Source organism: Anopheles coustani, chromosome 3, assembly GCF_943734705.1.
Source record: "Anopheles coustani chromosome 3, idAnoCousDA_361_x.2, whole genome shotgun sequence".
NCBI lineage: Eukaryota > Metazoa > Arthropoda > Insecta > Diptera > Culicidae > Anopheles > Anopheles coustani.
Genome location: NC_071288.1, coordinates 96,497,838 through 96,514,942, shown reverse-complemented (window position 1 = coordinate 96,514,942; position 17,105 = coordinate 96,497,838). Strand labels below are relative to the sequence as shown.

Genomic DNA, 17,105 nt, shown 5'->3' with positions numbered 1-17,105 from the left:
AAACATGATCCGATCGTTGATGGAGGAAATGGAATGTAAATGAAAAATTTACAATGAAAGGTATAAGATTGTTCTGATAGAAAAGTGATTTATTGTTAACGAGCGCTAAACATTCTTAAACGGTTCTATTACAAACTCCCTTTTAGCACCTGTCTCTTTTTATAGGATTTTTTTCATTCTGATCGTCGCTTTCGAGCGATTAGTTAAGTACGTTCTTATTAAGTCCCTCTTAGCCTTTATCGAAACAGTGGGATACAAAATTCGTTACACTATATACTAACTCTTCCCTAAGCTTGAGAGCGGAAAAGCTTACTCGCGCAAGATTTATGTTTAAGGTACATCAGTTTGAAGAAGGTATTACTCTGGTATCTACTATTCCTATACCGTTGTAGATTTGTTTCCCGATTGCTGCTAACTCACTTGAGATATGCCTGTGATACTTAGCAGCTGTTTTTGAAAGCTTGGAAATGTGTTTAAAAAACGCTGGAAATATCTTATCTTGTGTAAAAAAAAAACCTGCCCAACCGATAGGCGAAAGTACTTGCTCCGTTTGCCGCGTCTCTATCAAATCTTAAGATTCCGGAAGCGGGTGGTAATTTTTTACCGAAACTCCCCCCCGGTGCCGTGCAGGTTGTGGAACAGTTCCAAATCCTGATGCTGCCGCCTTTCAACATGCTCACCATCGTCCGCTACACCCTCCTTGGTGTAACCGGCTACAGATGGAAGATGCACGGGAACTCGAACAAAGAGTCCTTCGAAGCCGGTACTTCGTTTTGCTAAAGGTGTTTCTTCGGAGCGATTGTTTCTAACATCGTCTGCTGCTTCCGTTTCATGCTTCGTCCTCTGAACTTGTGCCGGTGGTGTGATTGAGTGTTGTTGGATGGAGACAGTATGGTAGACGACCGGGGGGAAATGGTTTAAATTGAACCAAAAACGAAAAAGAAACAAAAAAAAAGGTAGGTAAGGCAGGTTCATGCAAATGACACCCTCTACTCTCTAAACTCAGCACCGTTAAAACACACTTTAAAGCACGATTTAGATTGCAATAGCTGCTTTTTTTCTCAGTTGTGAATCATTTAGTACTGTCTTACAGTAGCGTTGCGTCAACCTTTGCGAAATCTTCTTCTTAAAAAGACATGGTACGTGGCAAAAAAAACGTCCAGTTTGTTAATGTGACAGTAACAACTCCAACCTACCTCCCTCCCTCTCTTTGAAGTCCTCATATACACCCCCACTTGACAAGGGGGCGGGTGGGTGTATGAGATCATCCCTCGCTTGACCCTAAACACACTGTGTGTTTGCTCACATGTTCGTTCAGTCTACATCTTCCGTCTGTCTGTCTCTAGATCATGTGCGACATCATGCAGCGATTTGAGTCGAAATATTTACTCTTGTTGCCAGCTGAAAGGGGTTGCTGTTGCTGCTGTCCATCGGCCACGCCAGGAGTGGCGTGTGCGGCAAATCCATTAGTGTAATGCACTCCGGGATGCGGTTGGGTGGTGGCCGACGAATGGTGGTGAGGTTCCGGCTGATCCTGACATTCCATTTCGATGGTCTGCTGTTGCTCGTCCGCGTGGCGGCGATACGACGGATCTATCATAATGAAGTAAAGCAGAAAATGATTAAATGTATTTTTATTTTCTCACGCTTGCAACGCCGCGCCCACGCGCTCGATCCGCTTTTTAGAGGAAGTGGAACCAGAAATAGCCTATTGGAATGTACGGTGCGATGGGAAAGGAGAGCGATTTAGTTTGATTGAGTGCCTGTTGCGAAAGGGAAAGGTCACAGGAAGGTTGGACTGTTGGATTTTGGGGGTTTTCAACTGAAAACCATGAATTTCCTGACTCGTTTACCTACCTCCGAAGGTGTGCTGTGCTAGAAATAGGTCGTTCGTTCGTCCTGCAAAAACTTCCGGTTCCGTCTTCCGTCGCTTGGTTTGGCTGGCACCATCGATCGCCGGGTGGTTAGTGTCCATCTCTTCGTCTCCATGCTGGTGTTCGCTAGCCGGCATGGTAAAACCACCAATTTCCTTACGCTTCCGGTGCGCAGAAAGAAAGTTCGCTCCACCAAAAAGTCCACCGTTATTGTTGTTTTGCTCGTTGTCCGCGTTGTGTTGATATGCTCCTGCCAGTTCCTGCGGCTGCCGGTTGTTGCTAGTAGTAACTTCCGCGTCCTCCTCCTCGTTGTTGTTATTGTTGTTAAGGGTGTTGCGGGAGGTGGCGGCAGCAAGCGACGGCACGTACCCATAGTAACCGTTTGATGAGCCGTTGAGATAAGCAACCGGCTGAAAGTCGTCGCACATGGCAACGGCTTCTCCGATGCGATGATGAAACTGGCGTTGCACCACCGGCGCGTGCTGTTGTGGCGCTGCTGCTCCGGCTGCTGCTGGTGATTGAACTCTTCCGAAAGGGCAATCACCGGTGATGAGGCTTTCGCCAGCACTACCGGAACCACCGCCGATCAGTGCACGATGGTGGGGGTGGTGATGGTGGTGCTGCTGCTGTTGCTGTTGTGCGTATGCCGCGGTGAGCAGCTCGGTCGTGCTCATGTTGCTCATGTTTCTGGCCACGGCGGAGGGGTCGGATGCGCGGGTGGAAGGCGTTAGGGAAAGCACCGTCGGCGGCACGATGGCTGTGGGGAAAAGGCGATTCTCGTTCTTGTAGAACGTCACGCTCTGATCGTTGTCCAGCGGAAGGTAGGAGGTGCTATGGTAGCTCGAGAAAACCATGATTTCTTGCGTGCGAATATTTTGGCGAGCTCGAGTTCGTCGGAACGCGTTTTGCAATCGCACTTAGCCAGATACGTTCGGTCGTTCGCGTTTGTACGTTCGATGAACCGCGTCGGATTTTATCCCAAATTCACCTGGTATCCATTTCACTCTGTCACACAAACACACAAACGCATGCACACTGTTTTTTCACTCTTGCTCTTTCGCTGCTCCTTCCGCGAGTGGTGTGAATGGCCGCGCAACATAAGACGCTTATAAATAGTCTGGGATAACCACTTTGCACGCGAACGTTTCTTTTTTTTCTTCTTCTTCTTCTTCTTCTATGTTAGTGTACCAATGCTACGGCAGGACAGATTAAACCAGCTTCCTCTGGGACTTCACAACACTGTTATAGGACTAAGACACTTTGGAAAGCGGTGACCGGCAACTTCATGCCATGCGTCTCGATTGTTGAAGACTGAAACACAGGGATTATTTCTTAAAGAAACTGAACTCCTCGGAAGTTTGAGCAGGCACTTTTACGGTTGTTTACACCGTTTGACGTTCAAAATAGTGTTGGCAGAATCGGGATTCGAAAGATTCGAAGATTCGATCCCTAGACGGATTCTAAAGATTTGATTCGATTAGGATTCGAATCAAATGTGATTTGTTTGGGAATTGATTTGATTCGATTCTGACTTGATCCTGAACTATATGAATTGACTCATAATGATTTGAGTCGAATTAGTCACATAACGATTTGATCTAGAGACAAAGTAATTGATTTCAGTTAACTCAACGCCAGTTGGACTGTTCCGACTGTTTCTTGGATTGGGAATCGGATTTGGGGGTTTGGTTTACCCACCACTACGCTGCACTTGATCCGACGTTCAAAATGATGGTTGACTTGCGTTAAGTTTGCCAAAAATACCTTGGCAAACTGTTTCGAAGGCATGATTGGCAAACTAAAGCTCATTTCAATTTTATTTTGGCAAGAAACCTATAACCACGTTTACCGCATGTTTCATTTACACAACTAAAGTAATCAAAAACTGAACAGGCAAACAACAACGAACGAACACGTGCTGCACATGCTCAGATTGTCGAAAGCGAAAGAAGGAAAATATTTAAACCACATGAAAACATAAACACGCGCACCGATGTTCATTGCCCGTATTCATTTGTGTTTCGCGCTTGAAGTAACCCGAGTAGAAGCGAATTGCGTAAAAACTATCCAACAATGGGCAGTTCATTTCTTCCGAATATACGTATCCTTGCGCTCGGAAGTCCACATCGGAGTTTTCCCGGCCTGTCTGACAACGAATCAGCTGATTCGCCCAACCGAAGTCCTAGATTCTACCCCAATCTGCTGGCAATGATACGATTTCTAGCGTTCAACGAGGTTAGTTGGCGTCGCGCATCCGTTTCGAGAGGCTGGTATTTATTTACGGTCCAAAAAAGGACTTCCCTGGTGGTGATTGCAATTGCGTGTAGGCTGATAGAGTGCGTGGTTTTATTATTAGCGCCGTTTAATATTGATGACCCGCTGGAAGTTTTCCCGTAATTGTGTTAATTAAACGTCGAAAGTGACGATTCCCAGCTTCCCGTGTGGTGAGGCTGTGGGGTTTGTACAGGATAATTGGAGGAGTTCAGATACAGATCAAGAGGCAGCACTGCGATACGGTCGATAAGGTAATCAATTATGTAAATCAATCTGCTTCTTAAAACGCCGCTAATTGAGTCGCTATAAGTGGAGCAAACAGAAAATGCCTTAATCGAGTGAATAGTGGACAAGGAATAGTAAAAAACCCCAATAAAGTTGTGGAAAAAACCTTCACGTGATTTATATGGAAAATTCGCCAAACGCCGGTCGGAAAACTTGTTATACCACACTCGTTTAATTTTTATCACTCTTCTTCTGTGTTCGTTTTTGTGCGGGAAAACATGTGGGTCACAGGAAATAGATTAAATTATCGGTAGCATCAATCGAACGTCAGAATTGAATTCAATTAGTATTTTGTGCGTATTTCGTGTGGGTTCAGTGATTTATTGTCGTCCTATCGTAGGCTTGCCAGCAAAATTAGGCTAGAATGAAGGGGGTTCAAATTTAATTTTAACACGACAGCACTTTTAAATTGAATTTAGGATACATTTGATTTCATCGCTACTAAATCAGCCTACGTAAAATATGACCTATTATTTTTGATGCAATTTGTTTGTGCATTTTTAATGTATAAAGTCATAAATTAAACACATTTATCATTCTACTATGAGGAGCTCATTAGCCCACAAATGCCCACAATAAAGGCTTTGTTCATTAATCTTGTGAAGCCTTGGGAAATTTGGTTTCGAAGGAACCAGGTTCGGAAATTGATTTTAATTGCAAAATGTTGTCAACACAGAGAAAAAAAGGACGACAAAAAACGAAATACCAGAGAAGCCGGTGCTATCAGTGGCGAACTTTAAAATATGGAAATTAGCAATGCGATACAATCTAACTTTTTGGCAGCCATCGAACCGGCTTACCGGAAAAGTCGTTCACCTTTTCCTTCCTTCTGGTTTTCTTTCTCGCGCCGTTTTCAGGCCAGGCTGCCCGATCAATATCAATTGGAGGAGGTGGATGGAATATTCCTTGCACGTTTCCGTTTTCCGGCACCGGGTTGATCCGGAAGCACTTTTACTTTCGTTACTCCGTTTTCTCTTTGCCTCCGGTTATCGTTCCGCCGCTCGCTGGCCGGAGTTTTGGGGCCGGGGCAGATCGATTGATGGATCATTTGTCTCGTTAGTAAGATTAATTTCCCAAGACAAGAGAAAGAAATTATCTCCGATTTGGCAGAATGGTAGATCAAAGTCGTTGGTATGCTCTTTCGACATTCCTTCTTTGTGTATTCGAGTCTTCGCTGACCCGGGAATGCATATTAAATGTGACCTTTAGGGGAAGAGGTTGCAATGTAATGTACGATACTAATTAAATACTATTAAACCAGTTTTTTTTGGATCGAAGCATGTACAGGAGAATTGAATTGATTGATTTAATTTACTATCGCTTTTAACGCGTAAAAAGTTGTTCAATGTTGTATTCAATGTTGAGTATGCGAAATAGCAATTCTAATTTGTTGTACAATCACAAACATTTGATTTTCGCACTCTTTCGTTTGAACGTTTGAAGTTTGAATCCAAAGATCTGCATCAACTGTTGGATTACCAGCAACGGTGGAAGGATTCAAGAAGCGACAAACACCTGCCAACTGGTAGATAACAACCGGATTAGTAATCTACTTTAGGTGGCGGCCCGAAGTCGTGGTATAATTGGATATAATGCTGATTGCCTTCGGTGCGATTATGCTTATGAAGTAATGCGCTTATTTTGCTTGATCCCGGCATTAAACAGTCGCAATTTGCTGGCAACGAGGTTAAACGATGAATATTACCAAACTCGCAAAGCATTGTGCGAAGAGTTGTAAAATTTACTCTAATTTAATAGAAACCGATGAATTCGGGAAGAGATGCCAATGTTTAGGTCTAGGCAGATTAATTTGTCACATTCAGTTCCGTCTGCAAACTTTTCCCTTCGCCTGGCAAATCAGAAACATTATGGTCACCGGAGTCATAAATACTTGTTTTTCCCTCATTCGTGTTGTATTGCGGAATGTTGGCCTCGTAATTGCTCGTCAAAAAGATTACATTACGATTGGTTACGACTAGTAAGAGGAGAGTTGAGGTCCTGTTTGTGGTCCTTCCATGGCAATGGCAGGTGATTCGTTCAGTTTCGTCTATAACAGATTATTTTCCCCTTGAGGCACCTTTCTATTTTTAATGTCAATGTGAACGGGTTTCCCGTTTTGCAGTTTGAAAAGCAAACATCATCAGCATAATTGCATTTTAATTTTCAAGCATAGAACATACCGGCGCGTTTTTTTGGAGTCCTCATTATCGCATTAGGTGATTCAAACAAATGCCGGAGAACGTTTGAATAATGGTACGAGACGGTTCCACTTCGAACCACATTCCATCAGATGGCCGACCCAGTTTCAGCTCATTTTTCATATCGCACACCATAGTTTGTCACTGGTCAAATTAATGATGGCTGTCGGCGATATATTAAACGGATGCTGGGCCACCGTTTTTTTTCTCTCTCTCTCTCCAGCTGGCTCGCGCTCGAGCTTTTCCGACACGCCAACTGGCATTTGTTGGCAGTCGGTTTGCGAAACCACCCTAACCTCAGGTTTGAAAAGTGTAGTTGCTGGTTGGGTTTTTTTTTTTCTTCTTCGGCACCACCCACGGTGGTCCCCCCCGTCATCGATCACTAATTTATCGGGCGATTTTTCACGGTGAGTTTCACCGGGTTTTGCGGTATGAGTCGCGGTGGTGCGCGTTGCTTTATTGATCCGGGGGCTAATTTATTGTCAAACAAGTGCCTGCGAGGACCATTTACCATCTCGGTACAAACTACATGGGGAGCTGGTCCATGGGGAACGCACGGAGGGAACGTCGGGTTTGTTTTTATTGTTTCTTGCTAATAAAGCACATTGTGTGGGTGTTTTATTAGTCTACACTGTAGCTAATGGCATCCAAACAGGGTTATTTGCTTTGCAAGTGCTACACACACACAGAGTGGGAGGGGGGTCGAGTGTAACTGATGCAAACAGTCAATAAATTTTCCAGCGCCCGGAAAAAAGGTAGTTGAGTGCGTTTAAATCTATTCTCTCGTCAAAAGTCAACTATCGCGACGGTGGCTTTCCGACTGTTGCAACTCAATTATACTGTAGTACTGTCCCGTTGACGCATTCAGTGTGCTTTTCCTTGTTTTTCCCACATTCCGCTATCCGGTCCATAAACAGTGGAAAGAGAGGGAAACAATCTAACGCCACCCTTCTGAAGTCCATCGTTCGCTTTATGAAGTGTTAGTTTTAGATAGCGATTGTTGCTGTTTTTCGAACGGAGGATTTTCCCGAATTCGACGCTCGCAACCTCCCCGGAAAAGCGTTATTTATTTTATCTCCATTTCTCAACACACGGCGCCGGCACTGATAGGGTTGACCGAAATCCAGTTCGGTAAAAATAAAGGATACACACACGATGCCCCAGTTGAGCGTGAGCCAACTTTCATCGCTGGATTGTTGTTCTTGCGAGGAAATGTGGAAAAAATTTCCAATATAAATCTGCGCAATTGTGTAGGAATTGCGTATCGCAGGGAAAGCTTCCCTAGGATAAGCGCGGCACCATCACGTTTACAAATAACAAACCGTCAGAGAATTTTTGCCTTTCGCTCAAATAAAAGGTGAATATAATATATTCAAAATCTGTACCGATCGGTGAATTTATGATATTTTTCCACCATCACGCCATCAAGGTGTGAGTTCGGTGTGTGCAAAAAAATGGCACCGGATTGGCAGAAATATGGTATGTATAATTTGTTTCACATGTATGGAATATTTTGTTTCCATTTCGCCCACGATGCGAGCTGAGCTTCCCGAGATGGATGACGCCGAGATGGAATAAATCAACGCCGTTTGATGGTGAAATTTTGATGTACGGTAGCAAATTTGACTTGTAGCGAAAGGCTTAAAGAATTGAAAGTATTTGTTCTCAATGTTAGGTTTGTTTTCGTTCTCTACTGTTAAGAGTTGTTAGCTTTACTTCAAGTTCTATTCAGTTGTTTCCAATGGTTTACTGTCAACCTTAACTTAAATGGTTGTACTTTTATGTGTGCTTAATGAGTCATTACAATTTTAGATGCTTAAAGAAGTAATCTTTTCACCCGTCTGACGGACTGGAAATACCGAGAACTGTTTTCACCAAAAATGAAACGTGGATGGTCGCCATCTGGACTGGCTCGAATCGATCCAAAAAATGGAAAAAAGTGGATCAGACTTTGTGTCTCATACGACAGGGACATAAAAGACGATCATGGAAAAAACGTGTGGTATTGCTATCCATCCATCGAAAGGGCCGCACATCAAAAGGATTGCCAAAAAGTTGAGGCTCGCATAGAAAAATTGGGCTGTAAAAACTGTATAATTGTATCATTAATTCTAGTGTAATCGTGAACGCTCTTTCGCTCGTCGGTCGTCCCTCCGATAGCGGCCGGTGGAAAACTCGGTTCAAGTATCCTTTTTTTGTGATTTTTTTTGGCATCATCTGAGCACGAGTAAAACACACGCAAAGAGGAAAACCCCCATTTCGAGGCTATTGAATGGCATCGTAATTTTTTTTGTTTGGGTGTATTTCCGGAATAATTGCATGTCGCTCGAGTGACCCTTTCTCTAAAAACGATTCAGCCTTTGTTTCAGCAAACCATCGGATCGACCTCGGGACCGGATGGGCCGTGAGATGGGCCGGTTGTTTTTGCCTGCCTAATGTTACCGCGATCGTCCCATTCGACGGCATGTTTTTGCGCGGTTCTTTTCGGTCCTCCACCGATGGCGACTCCACCGGTTTCCGTTAATCTTTTTTGGTTTTCCCCCGTCGGAGGTGCGCCAGAAGTGCACCGCGCTTGAACAATCATAAATAGAGGTGGGAAAAGAAAACGCCCACGCTGGTAAAAAGCCGTCCAAACTATCGGCCCCGAAACGGATCGGGATAATCAAACGCACCGGAACCCATTTGGGGCTCGATTTCGGAACGTGGCGGCCTGGGTGGGTTTTTGTTTGATTCCGTGCCTTCGAAGATGGCGTCGCTTTGCTCGATGAAACTTTCTCTGGTGGTGGCCTAGTTGGTGTTTTTCCAAAAACCCGTACCGAGACTGGGTGGCTCCAGCTGATGCGGCGTAATGTAGATTACTATGCTATCTGCTATGCTCGCTGGACGAGAGGGTTCCGTGGCCCCTTTCCCGCCCGCGGAGGGGTTGTGGGCAAATGCTTTCTTTATGCAGGCACAAGCGGTTCGGCGCGTTTTTTTGTCAGCTCTGGCGCCACGAACGATATTCATGGTTACGGTCAGGCTAGAGGTCGTTTTGCGACATGGTTTCGAATAAACATATAGATCCGCGCGTAGATCCGCCAACATGCGAACGAACGAAGCAGCAGCTCGTTTTGCAAATGAAAGTATGAATTTCAAGAACGTTCAAGTTTGGCAATTATTCCAAGTTTCTCCAATTAGAGTAGAAGCTTATATGGATTTTTTGTTGATGAAGAAGATGTTTTACTTACCCATAAGCGTATGAAAATATCTCCATAACAAAGAAAAATGAAACCACAGGAAAGAAAAACAAAGAAAGTAGAACAAACTGAAAATCTTAACGAAGTGTCGGAAAAAGTTTTGACGATTTGTGGTATGAAGGTTTTGTCTTTGAGAAAGCTCTACGTGTGTCTTATAGTTGATTCCACTATCAGCACGCTTGGGAAATAGTTTTTATAAAAGGTTTTGGTGGTAGACTTTTACTTGTTTAATTATTAACATTGACTGGGAACAACTTTAAAGTTCTTTCTTGTATTGGAAAGCTTGATAATGTGAAACAACTTCAAACTTAAAATAATTGCAGCAGGGATAAATATTTTATCTCAATTCTTGTGCAATAAAATTTCACCAGCTAGAGAGAATCAATGACCTCTCATCGCCTCATTCCTCCATCGAATAATTGAAAACCCCAACGAAGAACCAGTGTGCGACAAGAAGTGTGTGAGTGGCGAGGCAAATAGTAAAAGCAAATCAAAACCGATGGTGATCAATCTCCCCGAAATATGTTGATAATGCTGCCAGCTCATCCCGGCTAAGCTGCGTCTTACGGGAAAGCCAGGTTTTTGGGTGCTGGCACTTTTCCGTACTGGAGTTTTCCACCCCAAACCCCAAACCCAAGCGAAGTCGAACACGTACGGTGAAGACTGTTCGATGAATAAATGCACGAACATTTAAAAACAGAACTGGTCAAAGGATGGGGGTTAGCAGGATGTGGCGGCGATGGGGGGGGAAGTATCGTACCAGTCAGTGTTGAAGCATCCGAAACATCTCGATGACATTGGCTGCAAATGGCACAAACCCTTTCACCCCCGTGTCGGGATAGTTTGTTCAGTCTCGTACTATTGCGACAAGCGTGAACGTCAATCGAAGCCGTCGTGAGTCGTCCTCTAATCCGGGGTGTGTAGGGGCCATCATTTTATTGGCCCGACGGCTCTTAGCCCGGGCCTGTTCCGGAATGGTTCTGCCATCGACAGCCAGCCGACGAGAGTCGGGTCGCTTCCGTTGACGCTTCTGTGACAACGATCCGTGACGTGGGGAGAAAGGATTGATGTTTTGGAGGTGGTGTTGTGCCATCGCACAACCCACACGAGATATGGCCGCTTTCCCTTCCCGGGTTGCATCCCCGAGTCGTTGCGCGAAGCTCCGTCCGTCTGGAAGATTGCCTTCTTCCTGTTGCGGAAATGCATCATCATAGGCACAGTGACATCCAGGGAATAGGAAGTCCTGGAGGACGACGAGGGGGAGGAGTGCGAATGTCAGATATTGTGGATGGTTTTGATTCCTCTCGACCGGATGTCAACCGTACGAGGGGGTGAGAGGGACTTGCAGCAAAGGGTGAATAATTGCTGCCAAAAGGAATGTGCCACAACCGAACGGACGAAGGTGAACGTTGTGAACGCTCTGAATAGGACTGGGAAATGAGGGAAAAACTAGCAGCTTGGGGTCTTCTTTAATGGCGTATTGGCACAAGAGCAGTGACGAATTGTATGGTTTACCAATTTAGATACCCCCTGCGTCCCCCACACCCTTACCGCTTCTCGCCTGTTATGGAACTAACCCTTATTCAAACTGCCACTTCCTGCCTGTCTCCCTTCACGCCACACGCCTTCGGGATGTCAAGTGGGAAATCCGGGAGGCCCTCGGAATCGTTTGACACTCCATTTCCAACCAGACGACTCATCTGCATCGAAAGCACCCCGGATACGGACCGAGGCACGTTTCGGCTCCGCAAATCCCCAAATGCGGAGCGAGCCCTTTCCGACGGGGGAAATCGCTTTTCGAGCACAGTGGGAAAGATGGATGGGCACGTGAATGTTTGATACGGTTGCGGAATCTCGTTATCTGCCTGTACGGTGGTGGTGGAGCAAATTTCCACACCTGTCCACCGCGTGGCGTAGGGGGAAAGGGAAATGGAGGCGCCTGGTGGTTGATGCCGAAGTAAGTTGACGCTTCATCCGTTTGCCTTTAACGTTGCCACCGGCTAAGGAAGTAGGTAGTGATACAGATAATCGTGAGGTGTGAGTGTGTGTAAAGCTAGGATTGAGAATTGAAAGGCGACCTTACACCGGTCTATTGTTATGGACAACTAGAAGCGCAATTTCAATCATCGCTTCCATTCACAACAGAAAGCGAAATTTACATCGAAAGAACGTTGGACATCGAATAATTAGTTAAGGGAGTTGCATGGGGCAACTTTTGTCGAGGAAACCATGGGAAATTAGATCCATTTCGTTGGGATTTTCTTTACACATAACGATAGTTTTACGTCGAGCCAAACCCGGTTTCCTGGCAAAACCCTCATGTCGCAAGTTTAAATGAAAATTAATCTCTTCCTCACATTAGTGCCCGCTGCAACGCACAGTGCACGTTGTGTGGCTCGGGACGATAAGCTGGAAAATATTATCTCAAGCAACACCGGAGTGTGCAAGTGTAAATCCAATATGTTTTGCTTAGCTTCGCTGCCGAGGGTTTTCCCGGTGTCGCGAGGAAATTGTTTACGCAATTCTTACACCGCCTTGCGTTCGTGCGCGTTCTCGCTCTCCCAAGGGGTGTTCGTGCATGCAAGATTGAATTTTCCTCCTCCGAAGCATCGTGGGTGGAGGGGGGAGAGGGAAGAATAACTGGTAAATAAACTGGCAAAGTTAGCGCGGTGAAAAGTTTCGCGCCCGCTTCCTCCGCTTGCGTTGTTTGAGGCGACGCGATCGTTGCCTACTGAAAAACGGCTTGACGCTCTGACGGAAGGAGTATGTTTTCGTTTTGCGCAGCCCAGAAAAGGCCCGCACGCCAACTGCGACCGAGATGAGACATACGAAACGCATCAGTGCGCCTGATTGCATACAAAAACCGTCAAACCGTTGTTCGTTCGTTCGTTCGTTCGTTCGTTCGTGTGCTGACCAGGAGGGAAAACTGTTTTTGTTTGGTGGGCTGGAGAATGGGAAAAAATGGAACACAAATAAAGAAAACGATGGAGAACAAAAAAAAAAATGGTAAATGTGACGTAAAGTTCTTGACGTCACTTTGCACAATTTTTACTCAACACATTTGCGCTCGTTTGAACAACGCTTGCGAAAGGAAGCACGTTGCGTTGGAGAAGGCGTCGGTGTAAAGATGATTAAATTACGAAACTTATGCAACTGACTCTGTGCTCGTGTGTGTGTGGTCGAGGAAGGTGCCGGTTTTCCCGTTCGTAGCAGCGCGAACCGAGTGCTTCCGGAAATGGGCGGAAATGTTGCTCCCGCGGAGTGTGCCCCGGCCTGGTTTTCCGGCTGCGGTTTGATGCAAACGAAACACCGAGTGCGCGCGTCAGTTTCGCACGGAAAAGCGCTTTCCCGACCGTCACCAGTGACGGTATTAATTTGTAATTTAAACCGAAAAAACATCGCCAACGATGGCGCTCTTGCGTTTCGCCGGGTGGATTTTATGGAAGGCACCGCACGAATAAAGGCGCTTGTTGTGAGTAGCTTCTCGAGTTTCTGGCCGCGAAAAGGTGACGGACGGGGGGAGGGGGAGGTAGCCCAGAGACGAGCCGTGGCAGCCGTCATCAGCCGAAAGTCCGACGGACACCCCGGGAAAGTATGGTGTGAACATTGCAACCTTTCCCTGTCCAGCGTCCGTAGAACGCCCTGCTCCGGGGGAAGTGCAGAAGTAATTGAATTTTCCCCGAACGAGGTAACGATCCGGGCCATGCCTTGGCCAAGGTTGATAAGTTGCAAATGCTGTCTCCTTCCGCTCACGCCGCGTGCAAAATTGACGCGAGTCGGGGAGGAACATGGCGTGCGCGAAAGTCGTCGAAACTAGAGCACGGTCACGTCGTCGTCGGACGGAAAGAACGGAAGACCAAATCCACCGGACATCGGCGATGGATGCTTATTTTGTTCGCCAATTTTGGCCAACTATCTTCGTGCATTCCGAGGGTTTGGATAACAATTTGAATAGTAGAAAGCGTATCAAATGGATGGTGGTTTCTCCTGCCGAGTAGTGATGGGTAAATTCGACAAAAAACCGGAACCGCTTCCGAATGACTCCACCAATATCGGAAGCGACTCCGTAAGGTAGGTGCAATACTCCGAGCTCGGAACCGTCCGGAGCCGTCCGGAACCGTCCGGAACATACCGGAGCCGGAGTTATCCGGAGCCGTCCGGAGCCGTCTGGAGCCGTGCGGAGCTGACTCCGGCTGCCGACTAGCGGTTTCGGACGGCTCCGGACTGCTCCGAACGGCTACTAACGGCTCCGGATAACTCCGGATGATTCCGGACGGCTCCGGACGGCTCCGGACGGCTCCGGATAACTCCGGACGGCTCCGGACGGCTCCGGACGGCTACTAACGGCTCCGGATAACTCCGGATGATTCCGGACGGCTCCCGATGATTCCGGACGGCTCCAGATAACTCCGGATGACTCCGGATGGCTCCGGACGGCTCCGGTTTAAAGATGCTCGGAAGCGGTTTCGGGCGGTGGGTGCTGTTCCGAGAACCCATCACTACTGCCGAGACGGAGTTCAACCGAGGGGAACCGCGTCGTGTTCGTAATGTTGCATATTTGCATACTGCTGTTATTTGTTACTGTACTCCGTTTCCAACGATGCAGTGCTCGGGGGTTTCCCAAAGAGCTGCAAAGTCCCGGAAGTGTGTTGTTGTTCTGCTTAAAAGTAGTAAAAAATAGAACACAGATCGATAAACCACTACGACCATTAGGATACAAGCTCTCCGATAGAATAGGACGAAAAAAAGCATGTCTGTAAAACTGTTCTTCTAAAGATCGATCAGGAAAAGAATCAAGTTCAGACATTGGAAAGGACTGTTTATTTGTCCATCGGAAAAGGAACACGTGATGACGACGTTTCGGTTCTTCCACTGCCCGATGGGTTTAGAACGTCAGACTGTCCGATTTAAGGCGAACCTACCGTATGGCCGGACATGGCCTCTGCAGTGCAATCTTAACAACATCCGCCTATGGTTACGAGGACTTCCACAAATTCTGGCTTGTCACACCTACCGAGAACCCGAGGCCATCCACACGTTGGAACCCGTTGTTCGTGAGCGAAGTAACCGAGACAGACACAGGCTGCTCATCAAAATGCGACATTGGCAGGCTATAAATCAAGGGAGAACTTCCGGTTTTCGCTGAGGTCAGTTTGATTTACTGGATTTGCCCCGGTACGTGTCGAGTTCCTCGAATGCGGGGGCTAGACGGTTTCTAGGTAGGAATGAAATGTGTAATAAAAATACTTGTGTAAGTCCTTCAAGGTTTCCTCGGAGTGGTAAACCACGCACGGAACCAAAGCCTGGACGAGAGTGAGTATAGGCATTAGCTCTTTCAGTCTCGCTATCATTTCGGAAATAGTTTGGCGTCGTCTCGCCGTTCGCAGTACTTCGGGCCACTAAAAGTCATTGCTTGAAAAAACAGAAATGATGGACAACCGGGCTTTATCGCGGATTTATAACCGAGTGTTGGTTCGGCGGGGGCGAGATAGTAAATTACTGACCATTCGCTAGCGATGTGAGCGACGAGGATATGTAGCTCCAAATCGCCATTGTGTAATTCGTTGGACGTACGCAGTGCGGGTGAGCTGGAGTCGTCGAGGGGGGAAAGAATTTTCCGGCAAGGTTTTATTCACCCATTTCACCAAGAGACCAATGGTTTGAAAAAGAGTTTTCCACGGAAGCGGGCACCGACGGCAGCGCGACGGTGTTGGATACTTTCCAGACATATCAGGTTGAAGTTGAGAAAAAAGAAAAACAAGCCAGCGTGTCAAGAACGAACGAGTTTTTCCAGACGGAAAGTGTTGGAATTGTTTGCCGAAAACTTTTCCTAGACTCTCGTTAGTCCCCCGATCATTTAACACTGTGGTGTGAATTTTTCTACTGCCATTACACATACGGTTGAGTTTTATTTTCTTGGTCGAAAAGAATTTAAAAAAAAACTTCACTTTATACTTAGACAATGAAAGAAAAATTTGCTTTAAACTAAACCAAGAACCTAACCATGTTCAAGGTGTTGGAATAAATGTAAACAAATATAGAGTATCCGATGCAATTCTCCAGGCACTCAACACATACACACGTGGTTTTGCTGCAATGTTGCGGATGCAAGACGTATCTTCATTCTGATTTTCCGTTTTGCTCGGAGCCAAGTGGAACAAAAATGTGGTCCAACGGTATCGGTAGCGTCCTGGATGTGGAAAAGCTGATTTTAATTAAACAATGAATCATTTTTATGGCATTTTTATGTGTAACTAAAATTTACTATCGAGTCGACAAGCGGGAAAACTTTATGTCTTCTGCGAGCGAGGTTTTCCAATTCCCACTGCTTCATTGCTAGATGAACGATGCTGGATTGTGAATGTGGTGAAGGATGGCAAAAGATTTTAATGGTTTTGTTTTGTGAAACACGGTTGTTGTTCACATTGTGAGAACCAACAGTTTAGAATGTTTAGGTTAGTATCCAGATGAACAATAACGTTGAGTATTCTTCGCTTAAGCATGTTAAGCTTTTGGTAAGTCTTACTTTTAGTAGTCTCATAACTTTTCTTAGTGATACGGCCTTGTAACGTGCTTCTTCGTGTCGCTGCTCGCCTGAGCCACTTTTAAGAGCCACTAACTGATTGAAAGAACTAAACGATTCAGCAGCCCCTCTTTGGGCAAAAATTCCCTCTTGAATTTGAAACAAAAGCCTTGAAGTATCGTTGTAGCATAAATGAAGCATTGCTCATGAAAAACTGCTGACTTTTCGTGTCCGTTCACTTCTGGGAAGTGTTAGTGACAGGCAGCGTTTGTTTTGTTTTTGCCCGAGCGGTAAAACGAAGACAAGACAAGGTAACGTTGGGTGAAAGGCGTATCCGTTGGCTTTTCCTCTTTACCGCCCGGACTTTTATAAGAAAGCCTGCGGGCGTGCAAGGTGAGCTTATCAGAGCGTTCGTTGGTTGGCCAAAAGTTTCGCATCCGCGGAAAGACTCCGGCCAAGGAATGAAAGGCCTTGCATTTTGATTCGCGAAAATTTGCATGTTTTTCGGAAACAATTCTCGACGGACCGGAATGCGGCCAAGCTTTCTTCTTTTTCTTTGTTTTTGTTTTAAATGAAAGGAAGGGTTGAATCTTTGGCAAGGTTTATCATATTTTTACAATGAATAATTTGGCGCGATCTTTTGTGGGGCACTTTTTTTTTGTACCTCGGGATTTAATGCCCTTTGGTCGGACATAAAAGGGGAAATAGGGCACTT

The 17,105-nt window shown here is 45.9% G+C and overlaps 1 protein-coding gene across 3 annotated transcripts; it reads right to left on the bottom strand.

Moving 5' to 3' along the window:
• Positions 1-65: 65 nt before the first annotated feature.
• LOC131271430 (uncharacterized) lies at positions 66-3,256 on the bottom strand. 3 transcript variants are annotated; one of them, XM_058272853.1, is made up of 3 exons: positions 1,858-3,256; positions 1,390-1,593; positions 66-848 (listed from the first exon to the last, which is right to left on the bottom strand). In XM_058272853.1, exons 1-3 carry the CDS (start codon positions 2,726-2,728, stop codon positions 601-603), a joined length of 1,323 nt encoding a protein of 440 aa, XP_058128836.1. In that variant the 5' UTR covers positions 2,729-3,256; the 3' UTR covers positions 66-600. The 3 variants fall into 3 exon arrangements, with proteins under 3 accessions (XP_058128836.1, XP_058128838.1, XP_058128837.1); XM_058272855.1 differs by having other exon boundaries at positions 690-843; XM_058272854.1 differs by having other exon boundaries at positions 725-843; positions 1,307-1,593.
• Between the last annotated feature and the right edge of the window lie 13,849 nt (positions 3,257-17,105).

Bases quoted from the DNA above. Each gene is read 5' to 3' on its own strand.
- LOC131271430 (XM_058272853.1), bottom strand. From the start codon at position 2,728: ATGGTTTTCTCGAGCTACCATAGCACCTCCTACCTTCCGCTGGACAAC. The intron at 1,594-1,857 runs GTAGGTAAACGA...TCATTATGATAG, and splicing joins AGCACAGCACACCTTCGGAG to ATCCGTCGTATCGCCGCCAC. The intron at 849-1,389 runs GTAAATATTTCG...CACCGGCACAAG, and splicing joins CCTTTCAGCTGGCAACAAGA to TTCAGAGGACGAAGCATGAA.